The sequence below is a fragment of the Phascolarctos cinereus genome, unplaced genomic scaffold (genome assembly GCF_003287225.1).
Source record: "Phascolarctos cinereus isolate Bilbo 61053 unplaced genomic scaffold, phaCin_HiC Scaffold_5;HRSCAF=322, whole genome shotgun sequence".
Taxonomy (NCBI): domain Eukaryota; kingdom Metazoa; phylum Chordata; class Mammalia; order Diprotodontia; family Phascolarctidae; genus Phascolarctos; species Phascolarctos cinereus.
Genome location: NW_027555958.1, coordinates 125,511,641 through 125,539,045, shown reverse-complemented (window position 1 = coordinate 125,539,045; position 27,405 = coordinate 125,511,641). Strand labels below are relative to the sequence as shown.

Genomic DNA, 27,405 nt, shown 5'->3' with positions numbered 1-27,405 from the left:
TCCTTAGGCAACAGTTTCTGCATGAAGACTTTGTTGACCCTTCTTTTCCCCCAGTTGTCGTGTTCTTCCCCCTAAATTACTTTCTATTTATTTTGTTTATACCTATATAAATATAAAATTTATAAATATATGAATATGAAATTTATAAACGTATAAATATATATGAGTACATGTTGTTTCCCCCTATAGAATATAACTTGAGGTCAGAAATTGTTTTAATTTCTAGTAGTTTCCATGGTGCCTGGCTTATAATGGATGTTAAATGCTTATTGATTGATTATTATTTTATACTCATGTTTTTGAATATATGGCTAGGTTCATGCAGAGATAAAGAGGGAAATGATTATTGGATTGTGATCTTGGTTCCTAAAATAAAACAATAGCTTCTTCTAAACTACTTGTAATTAATTACTGGTTATCTTCTATCTAGACCGTGACAATAGAATTTGCTTTCGTAGTAGAATTATAGAATGTTAGACTTGGAAGGGACCTTAGATCTTCTAGGCCAGCCTCTTCAATTTATAATTCAATCAGTTAGTCAATAAGTTCATTAGGCTCCCATTATGTGCTAGATGTAACGGAACTCTTAAAGACATTATTATTATTATCGGAGTGACATAGTTATTCAAGTCAAAAGAAAAATCATTTAAGTTGATTATTTGGCATTTTACAGATAAAAACAATGGTTTAGTTCACTGCAAAGATGCTCTTCAAGATTGTGTTCATAGAATAAGTTAATACAGGGTGTCCCAAAACTCTTAGTGCAGTGTAAAACTATTAAAGTTGAAAACTCCACTAAAATTTTTTGATGTCTTGTATGTGTTAAAATGCTTGTCTTCACTGATAAGTAATATAGAAATTTAAGCTTAGTAATATGTTTTGGTTTTCAGTCGGATATAGATAATGTAGTTTAGAATAGCATAGGATCTTAGTGCTAGGAAAAATCTTATCATGTTATGGTCTAGCTGCCTAATGTTATAGATGATAAAACTGATGTAGATTAAGGACTTGTTCACCATTTTATAGTTGTTTGTAGACAGACTCAAAGTACTTAGTTATCAGTCTTTCTTTTTACACTTAGATGTAGCAGGACAGCGTTCATTGAAACTTTGGTATTAGGCTAGTATCACATTGGGAAGTGTATACTATGTATGATAGCCAAGTCATAGTGCTATTTTTTCTTTCAATATCACTAAAAATGGAATTTTGTGTATTGGTTTTAAAATGTTATTTTCTAGAAAAATGTTTTTCATATAAAACAAAAAACATGAATGACTACCTAAATAGCTGTTTCATTCAACTCATTGACATTCAGTATTGTCTTCACATTGACCCAACAGCTACTTTATAGACAGTTAGCTTTTTAAATAATTGTTTCTTTGCCTTTTACAAATATAAGAAAGAGAATTTATTGTCACACAGATAAAATTTATTATAATACAAATCAGATATTACTTTTAACTTAACCAGAAATAGAAAATAATTTTTCAGACTACCCTTTTTGTGTTACAGGAAATAAATGTCTACTTTTATAAATCATGGCATAATTGATAGATAAAATATTTTTGTGCTTTTTTTTCTTTAGAGGCAGCTAAGAGAACATTTCAAGAAAAGGGCATCTTGGCAGGAGAAAACAGACGTTTCAAACCTCATTTGACCTTCATGAAACTGTCAAAATCACCAGAGCTCAGAAGAAAGGTGAGTTTATATTTTTTAAATAGTATTTTTTCCCCAATTCCACGTCAAGACAATTTTTAGCATTCATTTTTACAAGATTTTGAGTTCCAAATTTTTCTCCCTCCTAACCTCCCCTCCCCTCTTCCTAAAATGGCAGGCAATCATGTAAAACATATTTCCATGCTAGTCACAGTTGTGAAAGAAAAAACAGATCAAAAGAAAAAAAAACACAAAAAAGAATAAAGTGAAAAAAGTATGCTTCAGTTTGCGTTCAGATTCCATTAGTTGTTTATCTGGATATGGATAGCATTTTCCTTCCCCAGTCCTTTGAAATTGTCTTGGATCATTGTGTTGCTGAGAAGAGGTGTCTCTTTCATAGTTGATCATTACACAGTGTTGCTGATACTGTGTGCAGTGTTTTGCTGGTTCTCCTCACTTCACTTTGCGTCGGTTTGTACAGGTCTTTACAGGTTTTTTTTTCTGAAATCTGCTTGTTCATCATTTCTTACTGCACAATAGTATTCCATTACGTTTCCTCAATTGATGGGCATCTCCTCAATTTCCAGTATCTTGCAACCACAAAAAAGGGCTGCTACAAGTATTTTTGCACATGGAGGTCCTTTTCCCTTTTTTATAATCTCTTTGGAATATGCAAGAATATGCAAAGTTTTATAGCCCTTTGGGCGTAGTTCTAAATTGCTCTCCAAAATGATTGGATCAGTTCACAGTTCCACCAACAGCGCATTAGTGTCCCAATTTTCCTACATCCTTTCTAGCTTTTATCATTTTCCTGTCATATTAGCCAATCTGATAGGTGTGAGGTGGTACTTCAGAGTTGTTTTAATTTGCATTTCTCTAATCAGTAGTGATTTAGAGCACTTCTTCATATGCCTATTAAATGGCTTTGATTTCTTCAGTGAATTTTTATATTTCCTTTTCCGTTTGGCCAATTCTACTTTAAGTAGTTATTTTCTTTTTCTAAGCTGTTGATTCTTTTTTCATAATTCTCTTGCATCACTCTCTTTTCCCAATTTTTCTTCTGTCTTATATGATTTTTAAGCTCCTTTTTGAGTGCTTCCATGAGTTCTTTCTGGGCTTGAGACCGCTTCCCATTTTCCTTTGGGTTTTCCCATAGGTGTTTTGACATTGTTGTCCTCTTCTGAGTTTGTGTCTTGATCTTCCCTGTCATTATAATGTTCTATGGCCAGATTCTTTTTTTGTCTTTTTTTGCTTACCTTTTTTGGCCTTTTTCCTTTCTTTTAAATTTGAGCTCTGCTCCTGGGATGGAAGGGGCACTGCCACAGGCTTTTTGTGTCAGGGGCTGCAGGTCCTGGCTGTTCACCTGGCACTTCACTGACGTTGCCTTAAGGCCCCCGGGGAACCCTCCTGTCCACTGAGGGGTGGGGTGGGGTGGGGTGTTGCTGGCGCTGCTGGAGGCTGTAGGGGTCTGGAAGCTCACCTGGTACTGAGCCAGGGTCCTAGTGGAATTGTCTGGTGTGCGGTAAGACCAGTGGGGTATTTCTGTGTTTCCTGGGTGCTACATTGAAGCCTGTGGCAGTCTGGCCACTGGCAGCTGCTTGTTTGCCCCCAGGCTACACTGAAACACTTATTAAGGGTCTGGCTGCCTGTTTGCTTAGGCACAACTGGGGCTGGGTCTACCTGTTTGCCTGAGGCTACAGTGAAGCATCTGGAGGCTGGCTGCTGAAGGTTGCTTGGTTGTCTGGGGCCATGTTGAAGTATATGGCACTTCTCAGACCTGGAGGCTGCCCATTTCCTTGGCTGTGTTGAGGCACATGCATTTGCCTGCTCCACTGCACTGGGGCTCAGGCTCTATTGCTGGTTTGCTGAGGTGGGGCTTGCTGCTGGCTTGCTGGAATGCTTCCTGTCCTGGACTGTACTCCCCTTTTACCTGAGTGAGACAGACCTTTCTTGCTGATCTTCTAAGTTTCTTGGACAAGAAGATTGTTTCATCCATTTTTTTTTTTTTGCTGGTTCTGCTGTTCTAGCATTTGTTTTGGGGCACTATTTTATGGTTGGTTGGAGGTGAATATGTGAGAATTATGGAGATTTACTGCTTATTTCACCTTCTTGGCTCCTGGAAGTTCTACTGAGTTTGTATTTTTTTAAATGACAAATTCTTAGCTCTGCAAATGAGGAACATTTGTCCTAGTAAGGATATTTTGATGCAACTTTCAGCCTGATACCTTTGGGTTCAGAGGGGTTTTGTGAATACAGATTATAAATAATAAATTTAAGATTATTCATTTTATGTAAGCCCTTTTTGAATATCCTAAAAATATAGCCTTACATAATGTTTCTTCATAAGAATGAAATAATTCAGTTATTTTTAAAGGTTACTATTTAGAATGGCATGCAATAGAAATACTCTTCTAGAATAGTAGACTATAGAAAATTATTTGTCTAACATATAGTATTGTATAATCTAGAATGTTTTATTAAAGCATATTTGTAGATTACGTCTTTGTTCGTTATCCTTTTCATTTTGCTTTCAATTGGATTATCCTCTTTCTACTTTTCTTAAAATTCATCCCAGAATGACAAATAAATGGTGTCAGTGACATCTTCCGTTTAAGATTTTTTTTTGTGTTTGTGATATTTTATTTGAAGTGAAATAGCCCTTTGGAGACATTTGTCAATAGTACATCTCCTAGAAGATCTCTAGAATCCATAACCTAGCATTTAAAATTGCATGTTCATTTAGCAAGCAGCTGTCTTTATGTTCACATCAGCAATTCTTACTGGGGCAAAAATCTTATTGGAGTCAGTCTGGAATTTGTATGTTGAGAATTTTAGATTCTTTATCAAAGAAAGTAATTCTTTATCAAAGACATTTTTCTGTTATCATGATTTAAAATTCCAGGTAACAACACTTCCTTTAAAAAATGCACGTTTAACTAGTTTTGCCCTGTTTTGCTATCTCCTTTTTCCCATGAAATATACTTAAAATTTTTAGGAATACAGCATTTTGAAAGGACTTAATCATCTGTCTTTTGGGAAAGTATATCATTGGCATCATGAAAATGTAAACTCATTTAACTAGATAAATCTGTGATAGCATCTGTATGGGTATTCTTTCCTAGGTGCATATTACAACCCTTCCACGCTTTCCTAACGTACATGTTTTTTGTCCATGTCCTTATATGGATCTTCCATAGAGGGTTCACTTCATCGCACTAGGGGCCTTCTTCAGGATCTTTTAATAATTCTAAATTAGTAGTTCTTAATCTGAGGCCTGTAAGCTTGTTTTATTTAAAAAAATATTTTGGTAACTCTATTTCAGCATTAGTTTCTTTTGCAGTCTTATGTATTTTATTTTACTCATTTAAGAACAGTTTTCTGAGAAGGGATCTATGGACTTTACCATACTATCAAAGGGATAAAAGATAAAGAACCTCTGCTTTAGGTCAGTACATAAAGGATGTATCATTTTGTTAGTATGAAAACCCCCTCCATGTAAACAGATTGGAACCTGTCTATAGCTTACTTTGTCTAAAACTATACTTTGTTAGAGAGTTATTTGAGCCTTAGAATTGAGGGCAAGACCTGAACCTTGGTGCTCCTAACTCAAATCCTTTGTGGCATGCTGCTTTTTCAATATCTTTTAAGTACCATTTGTAGATAGTGCCACATGCATGCTTCTAGTGGCCTAGGACCCTTAAAGCCTGGGGCTCACAGAGATCAAGTCTAGTCTTAGGGGCTGAACCAAAAAAATCAAATCATTGTCTGTACCTGGACTTTACTTTGGAAAATTTCTAAATATAGCTTATATATAGCTAAATATTTAAGTTTCTTCAGTGTAGGTAACAAGGTTTTCAGCTTTCCAGTATAAACACTCAATGTAAAAAAATAGTTTCAGGAAAGGACGGTCTTGATTTTTCCTCAGAAGGTATGGACTCACAGGAGTCCGTAAACGTATATAGAAAACACATAAAGCTTTCAAAATAGCCCAAAAGCTGCCCTTGAAAGGGAACTGAATCAGAGAGTGTTAGTGGAACACACTTTTATATTCCTATGAGTATAGGTCTTCTGTTATCCCATGTCATGTCTTGGGGTCCTTTCCAGGGTCTTTGAGGGGTAGTCTTTGCCTTTTTTGAAGAAGAACGCTGCTCAGGAATTCCCCTTCTCATGCTAGAAGGCCAGGGCCCTCCACTCTGGAACTTGAGATTATTAGTGAGTCAATCTCCAAGGCTAGTGTTAAGAAATTGTCTTTGTTTAGAATGCTAGATTCTAGTAATTTAGCTAATAACAAATATATGTTTTATTCTCACAATATTAAGCTGTTTTAATTATATATAGATAAATACAATTTTAAAGCTGAAGGGGAATTTTGTTGTTATTTGTCCTTCATTTTTAAGACCACTGATATCACATTGTAATGTCTTTTCCTTGGCATTTTCAGTGCTTGATGCATTGGCAGGTCTGAGGCCTATCAGTTAGTTCAGTCTAGTTTAGTTTGTCTGCCAAGATGGTTTATTGAGGTGTGGCTGTTGCACAAGCTACAGCTTGTGGGAGCCACAGGTAAGAGTTGGGTAAAAATGGACACCAAAGATGGATGAGCAGCCTTGAAGGTGGCTCAGCAGCCCTCACATCAGAGGTGCTAGTCCTTCCTCAACACCCTATACACCTGATGAAGTTGAACATAATATTGCAGAGGGCTGAGAAGTGAGTGATAGGGGAAGAAGCAGAAGCAAGGAGAGGAGTTTGGCTGATAAAGGTAGGACAGTAATGGTAGTAAGACCTAATGAAGGTTTTTTTTAAGGCTAGGAAAGACTTGGGCATGTTTGAAAGCCACAGGAAGGGAACCAGTAGATAGGAACAGGTGAAGATTAGGAAGAGGAATATTGATTGAAGTTTCAATCTGCTGGAGAAAAAGAAAGGGGATTTCCGGTTTCACTAGCACATGTAGAGGGGTTAACTTTGGCAAGAAAGAAGGGCTACTTCATTAGAGAGGGAGAACTTAGAAGAACATTAGGGGGATGTCTACCCCAAGCATGGGTGGATGAGTACAGTTTGTTCCAGTGGCCATGAAGGTGGCTGAAGTTGGTACAGTGGAGCGTTTAGAGCTTGGTCAAGCACTGAAGATGCCAAGGTCATCCACTGCTTCCCAGGCCATCACCATTATCTTAACTTTTGTCTTGCCACTGGACTTCCTGATGACTCAAGAAGAGAGAGTGACCCTCACCACTTTTCACAACTCTGCCTCAATTAAATCTAATTCAGGTACAAGTCAGTACATTACCATGTCATATCACTGTTCTTAAAAATAAAGGACGAATAGCAACAAAATTCCTCTTCAGCTTTAAAATTTATTTATCTATGTATAATTAAAATAGCCTAATATTGTGAGAATAAAACATATATTTGTTATTAGCTAAATTATTTCTTTTTCTTGACCTTTTTTTTGAGAGCTCTGAGGGGTCAATTTACTAGATATAATAAGTGCTTAATAAATACTTGTTGACTGATTGAGCTGTAATGTAGAAAAGTTCATTTAGTATATTAGAGCATGATTTTACAGTGGATCTTCAGTTTTATTAGATTCTAAAGTAGTAGGTAGTAAAAGATGACAGTTGAATATTGCAATGAAAAGATGGGGGGCGGTGTTGGACCACTGGATGATCTCTGAGTATTCTTTTAATTCCAAAACCTCTGATCTTTTGATTATTTTTGTTCCTTCAAAGTTCTGATTGCTATTTCGGGGTAATGGAAATTTAGAATAACTTTTAACCCAGCAATAGCACTTCTAGGTCTGTATCCCAAAGATATCATACAAATGGGAAAAGGACTCGGGTGTACAAAAATATTTATAGCAGCTTTTTTTGTGGTGGCAAAGAATTGGAAATTGAGGGGGTGCCCATCAGTTGGGGAATGGCTGAACAAGTTGTGGTATTGAATGTAATGGAATACTATTGTGCTATAAGAAGTGATGACCAAGTGGACGTCAGAAGAACCTGTAAAGACATGTATAGACTGATGCTGAGTGAAGTGAGCAGAACCAGGAGAACATTGTACACAGTAATAGCCACTTTGTGTGATAACTAACTTTGAAAGACCTAGTTCTTCTCAGCAATGCAAAGATCTAAGACATCTCTAAAAGTCTCATGGTGGAAAATGCTATCCACATCAAGAGAAAGAACTGTGCAGATGGAATATAGATCGAAGCATACTATTTGCTCTTTTTTTTCTTCTGTGTTGTTTTGTTTCTTCTTTCTCATGGTTCCTCCTATTGGTTCTAATTCTTCTTTACAATATGACTAATGTGAAAATGTTTAATAGGAATGTATACGTAGAGCCTATATTATATTGCATGCCTTCTTGAGGAGGGACGTGAAGAGGGAAGGGGAGAAAATTTGAAACTCAAAAGCTTTTGGGAGTCATTGTTGAAAACTAAAAATAAATTAATTAATTAAAAAAATAACTTTTAGATTGAGGTATCTAATAAGCTAAAATTTCTTATAGTTATGAGTCTATATGGTTTCCATGTTTTTTCTGTTACTTGTATACAGGGAAAAAAAGGAATTTTAATCTTGCTTCATACTTCTTAAAGTATATGTTACATGTGGTTTTATTTTTGTCATTTAATTTAAGCAATAGTCCTTTGGTTTTCTGTCTTTCACAGTAAACCCCATAGTAAGTTGGTTGGCTAGAACTCTTTGCTGACACTTGGTGGCAGAAAAACACCAATTTCTAATCACATGAATATCACAGTGAAGTTTTAGCCTCCCTGAGAAATAAAATGTGATGTTTTATGGACAGACAGATTCTGCTAAGACATAAACTACTTTCTCGTATTGGGCATAGATTTATAATGCACTTGAAGAATTAAAATAGTGATTTACTCAGTGCTACTAGGTGCTATAACAGGGTTTTTTTTTAATTTAAAACATTTTAATATATTTTATTGATTGCAGAGAAGGAACTTGAATCCTGTTTTTCTGAGATTTGAACCTGTGTCTTTATCCACCACCCCTCATTGTTTATTTTTCAAACAATCAGCCAGTGTTTCTTACTTTAGACCTGCTTATTTGTATTTACCTCAGTCATTTTCCCTACTCTTCCCCTTCTAATCTGAACCCTCCTTTGTTACCCCCCAATTTTTTTAAAGCAAAAGTACCTGATGGAGTGACTGTATATGACACTGTAGACAACTCTGTGTCCTAATAGTTTGCCATGAGGAAGAAATTATGTTTAATTATCCGTCTTCCAAGACTTGCATTGGTTTTCCACTTACTTAGCTCTTTTTGGTGATCTTTTCTTTTGTGCTATGATAGTCATTACAAATATTATTTTCTTGGTTATGCTTATTTCTATTCCATATCAGATCATATAGATAGTCTTTGTTTCTCTGAATTACATGTATTTGTCATTTCTTATTAAATGTTAAGTTGTTAAGGCCTGACTCTTCTTGACTCTGTTTAGGGTTTTCTTGGCAAAGATAATGGTTTGCTATTTCCTTCTCCAGCTTATTTTACATGTGAGGAGCTGAAGGAAACAGAGTTAAGTGACTTGCCCAGTGTCTCACAACTAGTAAATGTCCAAGGCTGGATATGAACTCACAAAGAGGAGTCTTCCTGATCCCAAGCCCAGTGCTCTATACAGTGCACCATCTAGATGCCCCTCTCATGAAATAACATTCTATTGAATTTGTCTTTTTTCAGACATTCCCCAGTCAAGAAGTACCAGCATTGTTTTCAGTTCTTTGCTACCATAAAGATTTTTATTTTAATGTATACTGAACCTTCTTTTCTCTCTTTGACTCCTTTGGGGGCATATTATATTGTCTATACTGTCATATTTTGAGTGAGCTCTCTGGGTCAAAGGATATGGACAGTAGTGATTTGTTTGTTAACTTCAATTTGCTAACCAGAGTGGTTGGGCAAATTCAGAGTTACAACAATGTATTGATGTGTCTGTTTTCTCATAGCCCCTTTAACATTTACTGCTTCGTATTTATTGTCTTCGCCAACTTATAGAATAATAGATTTTCTTAGGTTTGGAAAATCAAAGAATTTGAGAGAGAAGAGACTTGGGTTTAAAAAGATATAGTTGTAGCAGGTCCAGACTTGTGATTTCATTGATGAAGTGAACTCCTAGTAAGGAAAATTTTATTGATGCAGATCAACCACTTTACAACTTGTGGAATTGGAGAAATTACTTAACTTACTACTCTGAGACTTCTCAGATTTTTCCAGCATGCTCCAGGAAGCTTATTATTGGGATAACCCATCATCTTGTAAGGTCTCATCAGCCTCAGCGCTCTATCTCATCCCTATCTTGTACAGAAGCTTTTACTGATTCTCCTTAATTCCAGAACCTTCCCTCTGTTAATTGTCTCCATTTTAATCCTGTGTATATTGTTTTTGTATGCACTTGTGTCCTGTATTTATTTTGTTTGGGTGTTGTCTCTCTCCTTAGATTGAGTTCTTTGAGATCAGGAACTGTCTTTTGCCCTTTTTTGTATCACTAATGCTTAGTACAGTGCCTGGTATATTGTAAGTGCTGAATAAATGCTTGTTGGGGCAGCTAGGTGGCCCAGTGGATAGAGCACCAGCCTTGGAGTCAGAAGGACCTGAGTTCAAATGTGACCTTAGACACCTAACACTCACTAGCTGTGTGACTCTGGGCAAGTCACTTAACCCCAATTGCCTTACCAAAGGGGGAAAAAAAAGAAAAAGAAAAGAGGAGCAACATAGCAAAAGTGATATTTGGGGCAGCTAGGTGGCACAGTGGATAGAGCACCAGCCCTGGAGTCAGGAGGACCTGAGTTCAAATCCAGCCTCAGACACTTGATACTTACTAGCTATGTGACCCTGGGCAAGTTGCTTAACCCCCATTGCTTCACCCAAAAAAAAATGCCTGTTGCCTTGACTTGACTTGGTATTTTCTTCTAAACTTTTAGTGACATGTGAAAAATCTGTTTTAGTCTTGGTAATTATGAAAGTTCCTCTCATTAGTGATAACAGTGTTCTCTGAGGAAATGATGTGACCATTAGCCAAGGACCCATTGTAGCCTTTATCAAACATTCATGGGGCAGATCTACTCAGTTTGCATGGGCCTTTTTTTTTTTTAAATTAGTGGTGGTGGTAGTAGTGAAGTTTTGTTTCCTAGCTTAGGACAAACTCAAAAGTAGGTGCTAAATATTCACCAGCATCTTGTACAACCTTTTCATGGCAGGGAAAAGGGCTGTTTTCTAAGCCTGATCCTGAAAATTTCTAGTTTCTTCATTCTGGCTTCTAGGTGGTATGGTAGATAGAGTTCAGGACTTGAAATCAGGCCAAAGTTCTAATTTTTTCCTCAGCCACTCCCTGGCTCTATGACCATGGGCAAGTCATTTAATCTGTCTGTGCCTCAGTTTCCTCATTTGTGAAATGGAGATATTAGTATCACAGGGTTGTTGTGAGTATCAAATGAGTTACTATGTAAAGTACTTGGTATTATATAAATGATTATTATTATTATTAGGTTAGTGAGCAGCTCTGAACAAATCACTCTCTCAGTGTCCCAAGCAATTCTATAAGGCTACAAGTTGCAGGGCATGAATTGTTCTGCGTTGGTACAGCATTTCTTCATAGGGAATTCCCTATTACAGTGAAATCACAGGTTTTAGGATTTCAGGGTGTCGCCTTCCTAAAGCTGCTCAGGTGGGCATGAAGCAGGTAGGGATAATAAAAACCACTGGTGCTGTGTCCTTATTATGTCAACTTCGAGGATAGATGCTGTTCACTAGCTATGATCTTGCCTGGCTTGATACCTTCCATTTTTCCCCTCTTAGATATATGTAAAGATAATTTGTCATACTGAGTGCCTACTTATAACAAGTAAATTATGAAAGCAGTATAGCAGATAAGGAGCTTTGTGTCTGATTGATTGATGCACAAAGTACGTATATACTTTGAAATACATTCTTCTCTAACAAAGGGGAATTAATTTATTGAACTCACTTTAAAAAAAAAAAGACTGCCTACTATAACCTTTAGAGCAGATGTAAAATCTTCCATTAGTAGTAGACCAGGAATATTGGGAAAACATTTTTCAAGGTGACAAGAGCAGTCCTTGAGGAGGCTTCCACTGTGTTTTCGTGAGCCTCTCTTTAATCAATCAGCCCATCTGGCATTTATTAAGCACTTAATATGTGCTAAGCATTGTGCTAGATTGGGGATACAAATAGAAAAAGTGAAACAATTAAATGAAAAATGAGAGTAAAATTGAAAATCCCTACTCACAATGAACTTATATTTTTAAAATATATTTTATTTTCCCCCAATTACATGTTAAAACAATTTTTAACATTTTTTTAAAGTTTTGAGTTCCAAATTTGACCCCTCCTTCTCTTACTCTGTCCCTTCCCTCCCTGAGATGGTAAGCAGTCAGATAGAGGTTATGCATGTGCAATCATGTAAAATATTTCCATATTAGTCATTTTATCTCTTGTTTGGTCATAAGTTCTTCCCTAGGAACTTTCATTTTAATGAAATACAAACATAAGTATTTACAACTCGAATATAAAGTAAATAAAAACAAATGTATGCCAAGTAGCTAAATGCAGGGTAATTTGGGAGGGAAAATACGAATAATGGGGGCATCAGGACGGGCTTCATGTAGTACATGTCACTTGAGGAAGAGAGGAACTATGACGTCAGAGGGAAGGAGAGAGTTAACAAAAATATGTTGTAGTTTTGTAGAATGGGCTTAAATTTGTCCATCCACCAAATACTTTTTAACCGTTCTTTCGAACTATTCTGTGTGGGCATTAGGAAGAATAGGGAAACAACCAAGTTTGGGTTGGAGCTTTTTTAAATGGACGTTAACCTTTCACTAAGTAGGTAAAATACTTTTTTGGTAGTCACACAAATGCATATACAGAATAAGAGAACGGAAAAAGAGTATTTATCTCATGCACCTGCCAATATGCAGAAGTGTACTTAAAGTCTTCTAGATGGAGAGGTACCCTGTATCTTAAAGATACAGGAAATTTTGGCATCCTGTCTCAGCAGCCTATTCCATTATCTTCCAATCCCATGTGGCATGGTCACTTACTGTTTGAATGTTTCTGAGGCATTTCTTATCCCTTACTCAGGTGTCTAGAAATCTCAGGCTACAACTTGAATAGGATGATCACTTCTTCCTGGAACTCTTTTACTCAGTAGATTATTACTGTGGTTAATTGCATATGTAAAACATTAGGTGTTTTAGTTGTTTTTTAAATTTAAAAGCCAGTAAAATTCAATGTCAGGTTCACTTCTGAGCTATTTGTGAGGTTCCATTTATGAACTCTCTAATAATCATTAAACAGTGCTGTTACTAACCACATGACTCTTTTTTATATTATCTGCAGTATACTCTTATTATTTAGCTTGTGTAGAGGACTTTTGGAATAGTTGAAAGAATACTGTGTTAACTATTAATTCAAGGATAGAGTTGCCACTGGAGGACCCTACTCACCACAAGTGGAAGGGGCTGTAATGATAGCACCCTTTGTGTACGCATCTTCAGACCAACTAATCTTCAGCCCTTTCCATGTTACTAACCTATTCCTAACTTTAAAAAATAAAATTTCCATGCCATTAGTTATTGCAGGTCCTGTACTGTCCAGTGACTCTGTAGACTAAACACCTGAGTAGTTAAACAGGGGTGCATTACAAAGTACTGTCTATATAGCTTGATTTTCCTTTTTCTTAGTGGTGCTGTACTACTTGAGAAGGTTGCATTTCCCTTTGTAGACTTCCAGAAGCCTTCTCAGGTGTATATGTTTATTGCAAGCAGTCATAGGCCACCTCTGGACTGCTAATCAAAGTTTCCTTTTCAGTGCTAAGTTGTTTTTAGTACCATCAAGACAAGAGAAGTTAGCCTTTTATATGAATGTGTATTTAATAAAATGTTAGAAGTAGATTTTAGAAAATAACTTGAAAAATTAGCCCATGCTGTTCTCTTGGAAAAAATGATGATAGTATAATTAGATGGATTCAGAATATGTTGAATGATTGGCCCCAAAGAGTAGTTACTAATGTGCTGTGCTAAATTCTGTAGAGTCAACTACAAAAATAGCATAATCATCTCTTCTCTCAAGGATTTACATTCTAACAGGAGACAACATGTATATACAGAATAAATAAAAGAAAATACCTACAATCAAATATAAGATAATTAAATACATGTTAGGAACAGAGTATATTAGCAGTTGGGAATCAGGAGAAGCTTTATGTAGAAGGTGAAATTTGATTTGTGTCTAAGAGAGGTGTTCTAAGATCTGTGTCCAGGAGAGGTATTCTGTGAAAAGTAAGAAGGGATCCATGTAGTGTAGAAGCTATATTGTTCTGAGGGAACCCTGTATAACCAAATATCTGCAGAAATTCCATGGTTTGGGGATATAGTCATTACTTAATTCTCAGGATTTTTTTTTTTTGCTTACAGACCTGCTAAAATCTTGTGAGTTTTTCCAGTGAACACCAGGAATGAAAGACACATTCTAAAGCTTAAAAGAATCCCTTACCCTAATTTGTTCAACCTGGACCCACAGAAACAGTTCATCGCAGAGAACATTGAAGTGATTGTGAGAATTGTCCTCTCACAAGCTTCACTGTCCTCTCTATCTTGGCCTTATATATATTTCTTTTTTTTTTTAAAGAATTTTTAAATAAAACAAAAATCTGCCTTCTCTCTCTTCTGCCTCCCTCCCCCCTTCTCTGAGAAAGTAGACATCTGTTACAAATATATATAGTCAAGCACAATAAATTGTTTTGTTGGTCATGTTCCCCTTGCTAACCCAACCCAGAGTATCATTCTGAGTCTATCACCTTTTCATTAGGAGATGGGTAGCATACCTGCACCTAGTTCTTCATGTTAACCATTGCGGAAAGGAGTTATATAATATAGGAGAAGGCTCTGTTAGCTCTTTTAGCCTCTTTGCAGTGTGAGGATAACACCTTGAAGGAGTATTGCACCATATCATTTTCATATCTTATGGAATTCCATTAGTCCAACAGATTAACCAATCCCAGATCAACTAGGAATTACTTTTCTTTTTTATGTAGATCAGCTAGGTTGCATAGTTAATAGAGTCTGAACCTAGAGTCAGGAATATGGGAATTCAAATCCAGCCTTGGTCACTGTGACTGTGACTAGTGCACAAGTCACTGAACCTATATCTGCCTCAGTTTCCTCACTGTAAAATGGGGATTAGCAATAGCAACTACTTCCCAAGGTTGTTAGGAGGATCAGTTGAGATATTTGTAAATTGCTTTGCGAAGCTTTTTTGTTGTTGTTGAGTTGTTTTTTCAGTTGACTCTTTGTGACCCCATTTGGTGTTTTCTTGGCAAAGATACTGGAGTGGTTTGCTATTTCCTTCTCCAGCTCATTTTACAGATGAGGAAACTGAGACAAACAGGGGTAAGTGAATTTCCAGAGACACACAGCTAATAAGTGTCTGAGGCCAGATTTTAGGAAGATGAGTTTTCCTGACTCCAGGCTTGGTGTTTTAAATACTCTGCCAAGTGCTATATAAATGCTAGCTATTATATCATTTTTATTATTTTGGTAGATGGAACTTCACCATCAGCTGTGTTCTAGGATATCCCAATATGTAGGCAGTTACACTATTACGAAAAATCTATTTGGATACCCTGATAGTCCCTCCTGTAGAATATACATTTTGCTGTCACTAAGCCACAACAAGATCCACTTGATGTGATCTGCAAGCATTAGGCACAAGATGCCTGTGTCAAGGAAGACCAATGACTATGGACTCCTGTGAAGTGTCTGAATAAATGGACGCTAAAGCATTTATCAAGTGCTTACTACAAGGCACTGTGTTTTTTTAGTGGAAATAAAAGCATAGGCAAGCAATACGTGTCTGTTAGTATGTCCAGTCTTGTTTAGTATATGTCTGAGCCAAGGACTCATTAGAGATGCTGGCTTCTTATTGCAATGCCTGTTGATTCTGTTCCTTCCTTTGGTGGTGATAACCGTGACTTTTATCATAGATTTGCTCCCATCTCAAGGATGCAATGCTGTTATAATTTTGGTAGATACTTAACCAAAATGATTCACTTCTTCCTTGTTGGACCACCTAATTGCTAAATCTATTTATCTGTTTTTAAAACAGATTTTCTCCCTCCACCACTTGCCTTTTATTATCTCCTCTGATTGCTGTCCATAATTTAGACTTCATTTCTGTATTATGATATTTATGGCTTTCCAGGTGAAGATTCAGATTTTTACAGTTTAGCACGTCCAATTCAGTGGTTAGACAAAGGGTATGAACTAGATCCTTGAACAGAAGTATCCAGGGTACTGCAGTTTCTCCCATTAGGATGACCAAGTTGCCCTCTGCCTATCACTTAATTCTTTCAACGTCACACGGAAAGTTAAGTGGCACAGACTGTCATCTCCTCAGTGTTTTTCTCTGAGTTGGAGTTTGTTTGGTGTGATTGACTTCATTTCCCACTTCTCACTCAGTGTTTGGATTTGGTGTTATGAACTCTGAGTTGACCAAGCGCAATTTCTTCTCTTAGTCATTCTAATCAGGACTTGTGTTATACTGTCCTTCTTCATTAGAGTTCTTCCCTTAAGCCCTGTTGCTGCTTCTTCATCACTGGCACTCCTTAGCATTACCTCATGAAGTTCTTTGAATTTGATCAATATTAGAAAAAGATAGCATAGTAGATAAGGTGCTGGACTTCTTGTCAGGAAGACCAGGGTTCTAAGACATTGACTAGCTTTGTAACCCTGGGCTTAAATAAACCTCCATAGGCTCCAAGTTTTCTCATCTGTAAAATGAAGAGATTAGATTAAATTACTTTTATAGGTACCTTGCGACTCTAAATCTATGATAATTTGACCTCTGATAACTGAGGCAAAAATAGGGCAATTTAAGAATCACTGGTTATTTTAGAATAGGTCTTACTTAACAGCAGTGCAAAGAGATTGAACAAAGCCATGTTGAGGGAGATTCAAATTGTGCTTTTCAGCATAGTTAATAATTTGAAATTATTGGTACAATCCCTGTCACATGACAAAACAATTTTTATCATATTATCATTAGACATTTTGAAATGCCCAGCATCAGATAATTTCATTTTCTTATACTAGTTGAGGGTGTGTTGGAACACTTAAATTGTAGAAAATTAGGAATTCTCATGGGGTATTAAGTGGTAGTGATTTTAGCCCAAGGACACGGTAAAATAAGAATGGTAACTATTTTTCATATGAAGTTTCAATTTAGAGTAGTTTACTTTATTGAATTAAAACAATACTGGCAATGTGAAATTGGCAATGTAAAATTAACCCAGTTGAAACGAGTTGAATGGGACAAAGATTTCATTTTCCAACATTTAATAAATGGGGATGGGAAAGGAGTTTCAAACTCTTGCCCATCGGGCCTTGTTAATTATTTGGCTCCCTATCAAAGAAACATACATAAATCTTTGGAATAAAAAGGTTGGATGGACTGTGGGAAGGCAGGTACACTCTTGCACTATTGGTGGAGATGTGAATTGGCTTGTCATTCTGGAAAGCAGTTTGGAACTTCTCCCAGAAAGGTATCGAGCTTGGCATACCCTTTGACCCACTTATCCCACTTCCAGTCTTCCTATTAAGGAATCACTAAACAAATTGTGGTACATGATGTCATGGAATGTTATTATGCCATAAGAAATGATGAAATGAACAAGTTTGCAAGAAATTGGGGAGAACTTTTTGATTTGAATTAGAATTTTTGTTGCTCTTGTTTTGTAAAGGCAATAAGTACTTTGTCTTCAGTTATTTTTGCTTAATCTACTTTAAGGCAAGCCTGTTCTCACCTGCTTTCGCTCTCTCACCTTCAAGCCCCTTCTTACCCATTTGTCACTTGACATTTTTGAACTGATGTGAGAGAAGTGAACAGAAATAAAACATTGTCTAGAAAGATTACATTATGAAGAAAAAACACTTCGAAAGACTTTAAATCTCTGATTGATGCAAAGATAAATCACTAATCCAAAAGAATAAAGATACATATAGGTAGAAGATATGCATCTTTGTATTATGAGCTTAATTTTTTTTCATTGGAGAAGACTAGTACAGGGACACATTAATTTTTTTAAAAAACTTGTTAATTTAAAAATTAAAATAGTAGATTATTAAAATAAAAACAGAAGATTTTTTTTTTCTTGAAGGTTTTAATTTTTGTGCCATAAACCCCTTTGGCAGTCAGGTTAAGCCTATGAGAGCCTCTCCATAACATTTTTAAATGGCTAAAATAGAATACATAATATCACAAAAGAAGCCACTTATATTGAAGTATGGTTCTCAAAATATTAAAAAAAGAAAAAACAACAAATTCATGGGCTCTAGATTAAGAATCCCTGAACTAAAAGTAAGAAGGCGATGGTCCATGAACTGTAGCTAATATTGAAACTAAAGTTGTTATTGAATTGGATTTTATAAATATAATCTGGATCGTTTTGCTAATGCTTTAGAATATTCTTCTCACTTATGAAACTCATTGTAGGCCAATAGATACCTAAAGAATGGAATGAAACTGATTTCATGGATTACTGAGTTCAGTTCTTTTCCACTAAATTAGGTTATAGAATTTTTAAAAATGCTGTAAATGCTGTAAATGTAAGTATGACAGCCTGTATTTTTAGAGTTGAAATGTAAAATGCTTGTGTTTCTGAGAGAATTACAATGTTGTCATCATAATTGCAGCCTGTGCCCATTATCTTACAGTGTTTTACTCTTGACAGATTTCCTCCTGATAACTCTTAATGACTCATTTTATTACTACACATAGTTCCTGAAAGTTTTTCGTTTTGAAATGTGTTGCTATACTAGTGTCACTGACAATTGAGAAAAATAACATTTTCAACATTACATTGGTATTTAAAAAATTGTAACTATAGAAATATGCACTGTTATTCAGTATTATGACCAAATTCTCATCCATTAACATTTATTAAGTATTTATTTATACATCTTACGAGTATTAATTGTGTAGCTGTATTGGCCTCTTATAGGTTTGTCCATGCCCACTAGAAGCTTGCATTCTAAGGAGACAAGTTGAACTATCAATTTCTTGGTACCTTTTATAGCATTTCTAAACTATACCTATCATTTTCCTTGTTGGGGGGTTATTGCCTGGTACCTTTGTGGCACAGGAAAGCTATAACTATGGTGATTGGGATCCATTTTCAGCTTTTAATTAGGATGTGCATTAGGGTATTCATGCAAGATTAGAGTCTTAATGCTAGATACCAAATAGTCAGATTTACTAGACTTTGTTATTGCTGAGAGATTTGACTATATGCAGGCAAATAGTTAAAACCACAGCACTAAATCTGACGAACAATAGCACAGCCAAATTTGAGAGTCAACTATAATGTTGTACTGAGACAACTAAGTGATAAAAGAGAGGAGAAGGTGAAAACTACAAGGAAAAGAATCATCAAAGAGAAGCTAAATGGGAAATGTGAGGATAGGTCACTGCCATGACAAAATAAAATAGATTGCAACCTCTTTTTAATTAGGCATGCCAATATGGCATCTCCATTCATTTTAGTGCCTTCAAGGGGCAATGGCTTGGCTATCTGGGATCCTAAAACTCCCGGTGCAGCTATTTTCAGTATGTACTCAGAAGGATCCCATTCTCATGGATCTCAGTATGGCCTGAATACTAAGTACAAGTAGACAAAAACATGCCTGTATTGAATTGAGAGCCTTCAAAATGAAGGGAATCCTTTGGAAGGTCATGTCTCAGACCAGAAAAATTTAAAGCAAACAAAAACACACCTACTTCCTCTTTACTCAAGGAGTCAGACAGGTGAAAACAGGCTCCTTTAAAGAAGAAATATAGACCAAGCACATTAAACCATTCATCAGATATTCATAGTGAAATTCTCTAAAGGACTAAAGGGAGTGATGGAATACAAAGAACACAAAGGTATGGGCGCTGCCCTCAGGGAGCTTACAAATTTGTAGGGAAGATAAAATATAGAAAATGACTTTAATATGTAGACTGTGGTAACTGGTTTCATAAAAGAAGCAAAAACATAGTAGGGGTTGGATAATGGAAGATTAAATCTGGTTTGGAGGAATTGGGGAACTTTACTAAAGAACCTAATATTGAATGGGCAAATATTCAATGATGCACTTTTGCAAGGGAAGCAAGAGAATTTTAAGAAAAGCTGATTGAAAAGGGCAAGAAAGTCAAGTTCCGACTGATGGAGGGCTTTTGATGACTAAGTGAATTGTCTGTACCTGATATACAGACTAATGAGGAGCCACTAGAGAATTTCAGGGGACATGTAATAATCAAAATACTAAGTGAAAAGAGTAATTTTGGTGACACTTTGGATTGCTTGGAGGGCAGAAAGGCTATAATTGGTGAAGCCAGGAAAAAAAGTCATTCTTTCATTTCGCTAGGTAGTTGTTCAACATTTATCAAGCAGCCATATGAAGAAAGAATTCTTTATCTTGCAAACTCATAGATTGATGATTAGAAATTTAAGGTAGACATCAGATGAGGGGAGAGAACTTAGCTGAATAAAAATGTTAATATGAACTATTAGGAATTTTAATACGGGAATCAGGAATAAATGAACCCTGCCTTTAAATATGTATATATGTAGGTAAGTATGTATGTATGTGTGTATACCCACATATATGCACATGAATGCATGCATACAATCAATCATCAATTCCTGAACAGGGTAATTATAGAGGACTTTAGTGTTCTGGCTAGGAAGAAGAGTATTGAGTGGAAGATATGTGAGTGGGGGGCACTCAAAAAAACTGGATTAGGGACAAAACTTTGGGGAAAAGGAGCTGAGGAAAGAAGAAAGGAAATGAGAGGGAAGAAACTACAGAGAGCACCAAAAATGGCAGATCTAAATGCAGGGTTTATAAACACAGCCTATTGATAGAAATGAACTGGACACTAAAGAACAGAGAATGTCTACAAAAAAGGAATCCACTAGAAGACCTTTTGTTTGAATTCAGAGAGAGAATTCACAGCAAGAAAAAAAACATATATGTAGGAACCAGGATAAGATCCTGAAAAGAATGATAACTGAAAGTCAAGGCCCTAGAGCAAGCATTTGTACACTTTTAAAATTGTATTGCAATGTAATTGGTTTCATCTGTAATTTGTAATTAGTTTCCTTTGCATTCTATTTTATGTATTTAAAAACACTGTTCTTAGAAAGGAATCCATAGGCTTCCCTAGACTGCTAACCCATGCTGTTGTATAAGGCAATGTGACCACAGATTATACTTGGAAAAAACTGTGTAGTTCCTTCAGACTATGATGCCAGTGATGGGATCCAGGGCTTTAATCCTGAGCAAACCTGTCATGTGAACTCTGTGAGAAATTGTGTTCTCAAAGGTCACTAGTGACCGCATCAACAAATTCAAGCACCTTTCTCTCATTTCTAGTCTTCCCGCTCTCTGAAGCATTTAGCACTGTTGAATACCTTTGACTTCGTGGAAAATGTTCTTAAGACTTCTGTGACACTGTATACCCTACCCTGATTTTCCTCCTGCTTCCTCATGTGTTGCTTTGCTATCTCCCTACTTGTTGTAGCTCTGTACCTTCTGTGCTATTCTCTTCATCTGTGTTCCCTCACCATCTCTGCTGATCAAAATGCTGTCTATCCTTTAAAGTTCATCTCAATTGCTACCTCCTTCATGAATCAAGGGGGCAGCTAGGTGGAGCAGGGGATAGAGTGCCAGGCCTGGAGTCAGGAAGACTCACCTTCCCAAGTTCAAATCTGGCCTCAGACACTTAGTAGCTGTGTGACCCTGGACAAGTCACTTAATGCTGTTTGCCTCAGTTTCTTCATCTGTAAAATGAGCTGGAGAAAGAAATAGCTAACCATTCCAGTATATTTGCCAAGAAAACCCCAAATAGTGTCCTGAAGAGTCAGATACACAGAAAATGACTGAATATCATGAATCACACAAGCTGTGATTTAAAGCTGGAAGCAATCTCAGATGTAGCTAGTTACATGTTTAATTTTTCTGAACTCTTACATTACTCATTATTTATGGCACTTATTTATAACCTAGTATTGTACTATTTGTGCCCATATGTTACTGTCTAAAGAATTTTGTGCTTCCCCTGATAGTATGATGCCTAGCTTATGACATATTTGTACAATGAATAAATGCAAATACCTCTATTGTATAGAATTTATATTCTGAAATATTATGAAGGACAGAAGGGAGTACGACAGTTACAAAGAACAATAAGGTATGACCCTGCCCTCTTACAAATTAGTAGGGCATACAAAAATAGCTTATTTGGACCATGATAATTATTCCTTATCTTGTGAACATTTTAGCTGTATACCTAAACTTTATGTGTTCTATTGTAATGAAGATGGGTGTAGTACCAGGAGCACTAGAGAGTAGAGAGGAAAAAGAAAAAGACAGGACCTTAAGGGCTTGTGTTTTGGTGGAAGACAGTTCCTACCTTCTTTCTAGTTTTTTTGTGGTAACAGTGAAAAATAAACTTGGAATAAATGTTTTGTCTCCACATACAGTATCACTTAATCAGTTGGGAAGCAACTTGGAAATTATGAAGTAAAACCATTTTGCATGTGTTTTTATTTTTCTGTGACTGAAACATGTAAATCAACCTTTCCTTGCTTCATGAAACTTTAGTATGTTTGACTCTTTGACAGCATGCTTCTTGAAGAGTTGTTGTATAATGGAAATGCATTCATCTTATTGTGTGGGATGGACAAGTCCTGGCTGTTATTAAGAGAGGTGACACTTGTTACTTTATTTAGATTAGCAAATTAAATTGAGTTCCCATTCCTTAAGGGAAAATATTAGTCACTGCAGTCTTAGTATGCCCTGTTACTTCTGGTTGGAGCTTCTCAAAAACATTGGTTTGTATAGAGGCTATTAAGCAATCTATGAAGACATGTATAAATTGTGATTATGATAGATGGTGGCACAATGGATAGAGTGCAGGGCCTGGAATCAGGATGACTCATCTTCCTGAGTTCAAATCTGGTCTCAGACACTCACTAGCAGTGTGACCCTGGACAAGTCACTTAACCCTCTTTGCCTCAGTTCGTTATCTATAAAATGAGCTGGAGAGGGAAAGAGCTAACCACTCCAGTATCTTTGCCAAGAAAACCCCAAATGGAGTCAGGAAGAGTAAGACACAACTGAAACCACTGAACAACAGCAGTAGATATTCTGGCTGAGTCAGTCATTATCTTTTCCTCTCACTCTTAGTAAAAAGTATCTCCTTTCTAATCCTTTCTTTAGCTGTTAAAATTCCATTGGGGAAATTACAAACAGTGCTTAGAAAAATACTTAATGCTCTAAATGAACAGTTCCCTGCTGTGGACCACAAACTCCTGTGGGACTGTGGAGGCTTCTGTATAAACTCTATACAAATCCTTAAATAAACAAACATGCCTGTTGTTGTAGAGCGAATAGACAATGGCTCACGCATGTATCACTATTTCCCAGCTCCATTTAGATATAATTGTTATTCGTATACAGATTAAAGCTTTATTGAATTTGTCAGTGATAGAGCAGGGTAGTGGATAAGCAAGGTAGCTTCAAAGTCAGGAGGAACAGAGTTCAAGTCCTCGGATACATAACAGTTATCTGACCCTAGGTCACATTTGTTTCTCAATAGCCTGGGTATTGAGGGAGAAATAAGAAAAACAGAGTGCCTAGAAATTGACATTTTTTGAGAGTTTGAAGAAGGGAAAGAGAAGCATGGGTAAAAGGAGAAAAAAATTAGTATAGAAAGGAGGATATAACTTGCTGTTTCTCATAATTGGTTTCATTAGGAGAACATGGATACAACATGGAGCAAAGAGGGTGGAGGAAGTAGGCATAAGATAATAAACAAAACAAACAAAAAAAGATAATAAGCCTCACTGTTAACTGAAAACTAAGAAAGGAGAGTTAAACATACCCAACAGTTTGATATAGAAATACATCAGACTCAACAGAGAAATAAGAGGGGTGATGGGGAAGGAGGTTGAGAGGGAGGATAATATTAAAGGGAGAATAGACATAAGGAAAACAAAGTTTATGGTCCTAAAGAGAGGATTAGAAGGGAGAAAATAGAAAAGAACTTAGAATCAAGTTGGGGTGGGGTGGAGTTACGGAGATTTACTGTACCCCGTCAGAGTAAGTATTAGATTCTCTCTTAGTTTATAGAGAGGCTGGAAAAAATTGTGGTATATAAATGTAAGGGGATAATATTGTGCCAAAAGAAATGATTTCAAAGAATCTTTGATAGGATTCTGATACAAAGTCAAGAAAGAAGTCTGATGCATAGTGAAATGAGCTGAGCAATACTTTTTGTACATTTTGTACAAGGACAACAACATTGTAAAGAAAAACAACTTTGAAAAGCATAAGAATTGTGATTAAAGCAATGATCAACCAAGTCTCTGTGTGGCCTATGATGCAGCACATAAGAAGATTTACCTTCTGAAAGGAAGAGATAGACACAAAATGCAGAGCCATATGTTCTTGGACATAACCATTGTGTAGATTTGTTTTGTTTGATTATGTTTCTTTGTTACAAAGTTTTCTCCTTCTTTCCTCTTGGTTAACTACGAGGCCATTGTGATTCTTTGTAAAATGCACAAAAGAAAACAGAATGAAGTTCAGAAGGAAGCACAGAAAAGCAGGACAGTTTTGAAAGTAACACACAGAGTCTTATGACCCAGATCATCTGGCTCCAAATCTATTTTCTTATTAATACACTATGAGCAGATAAATAACCCACTTCACCGAAATACATTCAAACATTAATATACTGACTTCTTTCCTACAATGACTCTCTTAAATGCTCTAGAGTAGACTAGTGGATGTATCCATGCCACCAGCCTACATTTAGTCTACCTGTTGTCTGAAGCCATGGAACCACATATTGGGCTTCCTGTATCATCTTCTACCTCTCTTCCCCAGGATGCTCTTTTTGCCTTACTCTGCTGACACTGAGTGACTGGGAAGATGGCGGTGCCATGAACTCCAATAGAGAAGTTGAGAGGAGAAGCAGTTTTTTCAGTCAGCAAGCATTTAAAGACCTGCTATAATAGGCCAAGCACTCTTAAGCACTGGGGATAAAAGAAAGGCAAAAATCAGTCTCTGCTTTCAAGAATTTCATAGTGTAATAGTGAAGACATTAAAATAACTATGTTCAACAAGATGTATATGGGATAAATTGGAGAGAATCACCAGAGGGAAGGCCGTAGCATTAAGGCGGATCAGGAAAGTCTTCTTGTAGAAGATGGGCTGTTAGCTGGGACTTGAAGAAGGCCAGGGAAGCCAGGAGGCAGAGATGAGGGAGGGAATGCTTAGTCTTGTGAGAGAAGCAACAAGGAAACCAGTCTCACAGAGTGTATGAGGGTGAGGTATAAGATTGAGAAGGTAGGAAGGGGCTTATGAAGGTCTTTGAACACTAAATAGAGGATTTTGTGTTTGGTCTTTGAACACTAAATAGAGGATTTTCTGTTTGATCCTGGAGGTGCTAGGGAGCCACTAATATTTATTGAATTGGGGGGTGATGTGACATGGTCAGACCTTGCTTTCCAAAGCTTAGTTTGATAGCTGATTGGAGGTTGGACTGGAGTGGAGAGACTCTCAAGGCAGGGAGAACAACCAGGAGGCTGTTACAGTAGTTCCGGTGACACCTAGGTTTCTAGGTTGGGCTACTGGGAATATGGTGATGTCCTTGACAATAATAGGGACGTTCAGAAATGGAGAAAATTTGGGGGGAAGTATAATGAGTTCAGTTTTGGACATGTAGATATTAAGATGACTATGAGACATGCGGTTCCAAATGTCCAATTTATCTTTTAGTCATTTCTGTCATGTCAAACTGCATGATCTCATTTGGGGTTTTATTCGCAAAGATGCTGGAGTGGTTTGCCATTTTCTTTTCCAGCTCATTTTACAGATGAGGAAACTGAGGCAAACAGGGGAAGTGACTTGCCCAGGGTCACACAACTTATAAGTGACCAAGGCCAGTTTTGAACTCAGATGACTCTTCCTGATTTCAGGTCCAGCACTCTATTGGTTGTGCCGCCTAGTTGTCCCTCAGATGTCTGTTAGGCAGTTGGAAATGTTCGGAGAGAGGTTAAGGAGTGAACGGGTGGAGGAAGCAGCACTACTTTTTTTTTTAGAAGTTTGGCAGTGAAATAGGGGAGAAAAGTAGGATATTAATTTGAAGGGGTGAAAACATGTGGAGAAGTTTATATTACTTTTAATTTCAAGTAAGCAGAGAGGGACAAGCCAGAAGAAAGGGAAAAATTGAAGATAAGAGAAAAAAATTGATAAAGGGTTCCAGAGGCGGCGGCAGTGGTTGTGAAAGAGGAAATTAGCTTTGGCAAAGATGATGCTATCTCTTCTGAGACTAGAGAGAAGAAAGAGAGGTTGAGTTAAGAAGGAAGAGAGGGGGAACATAAGGGCAGTTCATTTTGGATAGTCTCAGTTAAATTTGGGAGCATGGTTATTCACTGAGAGCAAAGTAGGTGATGATGAAGTTGGGAGCTTGAGGAGAAATGAGGCTTGGAACAGCTAGCTGCTGAGAAGTGATCAGGAGTTAGATGAGTCCTGATTTGTGGTATCTGTGTGATGTTGTATAACTCACTCACTGTCTCTCCACCTCAGTTTCCTCATCTGTAGAATGGGGTAATAGTAGCACCTGTGCCGCAAGTTGTTCTAAGGAGCAAATTAAATAATGTATATAAAATGCCTTGTATTACTGTAGAACACTCTATAAATGTGAGATATAATTCTCTCTCGGTTTCTTTATACTGTCTCTGATTCTGTCTCTCCATCCTTTTATCCCCCTCCTTCCTTATTCTTTCCTCTCCCTTCTCTTTTTTTCTTTTCTTCATCCTGTCTCCCTCCCTACCACCAACCTTTGCTTCTGCCTCTTTTTTAATCCCTCTCCCTTTGTTCCTTTTTTCTTTGTTTTATGTCCCATATGTGATATGTTGCAAGCTTCATGCAGAAGACCAATCAAAATGGTACTAATCTAAAGATAATAAAGAGCTTGTGAAGAAAAATAGGTGATAATGTCAACAAAAAAATAGAAAGTAACATTTTCTTCAAATAAACCATGATGCAGATATTTTATTGTAAATAATCTTGAATTGAATATTTGTGTGTGTATAATTTCCTTATACTCAGTCACCATTGATCATAATCAAATTTGTGGAGTTTAAAAACTATTTCACAAAATTAAGGTTTTTTTCTGTATCTTCACTCATGTGATACTTTGTCTCACAAAAATCAAATAGAAATAAATGTGTTTTTGTTTTAAATTTTGATGAATATATTTAAGGCTCAGAATGTCTTAGTAGCAGCTGTCTGAAATTATGAAATCAAAATGAGTATCACTGGGCTGATTTGGATGGTCTTCTCTCTTGTGTACATAATGTAACAGCTTTGACTTCAACAAATTTTCACAGGAAATTAAAAATCCTTTATATAGTTACTTGCACAACAAAGGGATAAAAGTAATGGAAAGCTAAAGCAAAGGCCCTGGAGATGCTGACTACAAAATACCAAGTTTAATATTAGTAGTACAAAGGATATTTTTTATAGGAATGTAGATTTATAGTTGGAAGGGACTTTAGAGACAATGTAGGCCCACCTCTCATTTTAAAGATGAGGAATCTAAGACTCAGAGTTTAAACGACTTGTCCATGGTCACACAAGGAATGTCAAAAAAAGAA

At 36.6% G+C, this 27,405-nt stretch overlaps 1 protein-coding gene across 2 annotated transcripts in view; it reads left to right on the top strand.

Annotated features, from left to right (window-relative positions):
* Positions 1 to 27,405, top strand: part of AKAP7 (A-kinase anchoring protein 7) — a 152,713-nt gene that overhangs the window by 56,336 nt on the left and 68,972 nt on the right. For both annotated transcript variants that reach the window (XM_078155132.1, XM_078155133.1), the window contains exon 5: positions 1,586 to 1,698. In XM_078155132.1, the coding sequence (XP_078011258.1) occupies positions 1,586 to 1,698 (113 nt within the window). The remainder of the gene's footprint in view (positions 1 to 1,585; positions 1,699 to 27,405) is intronic.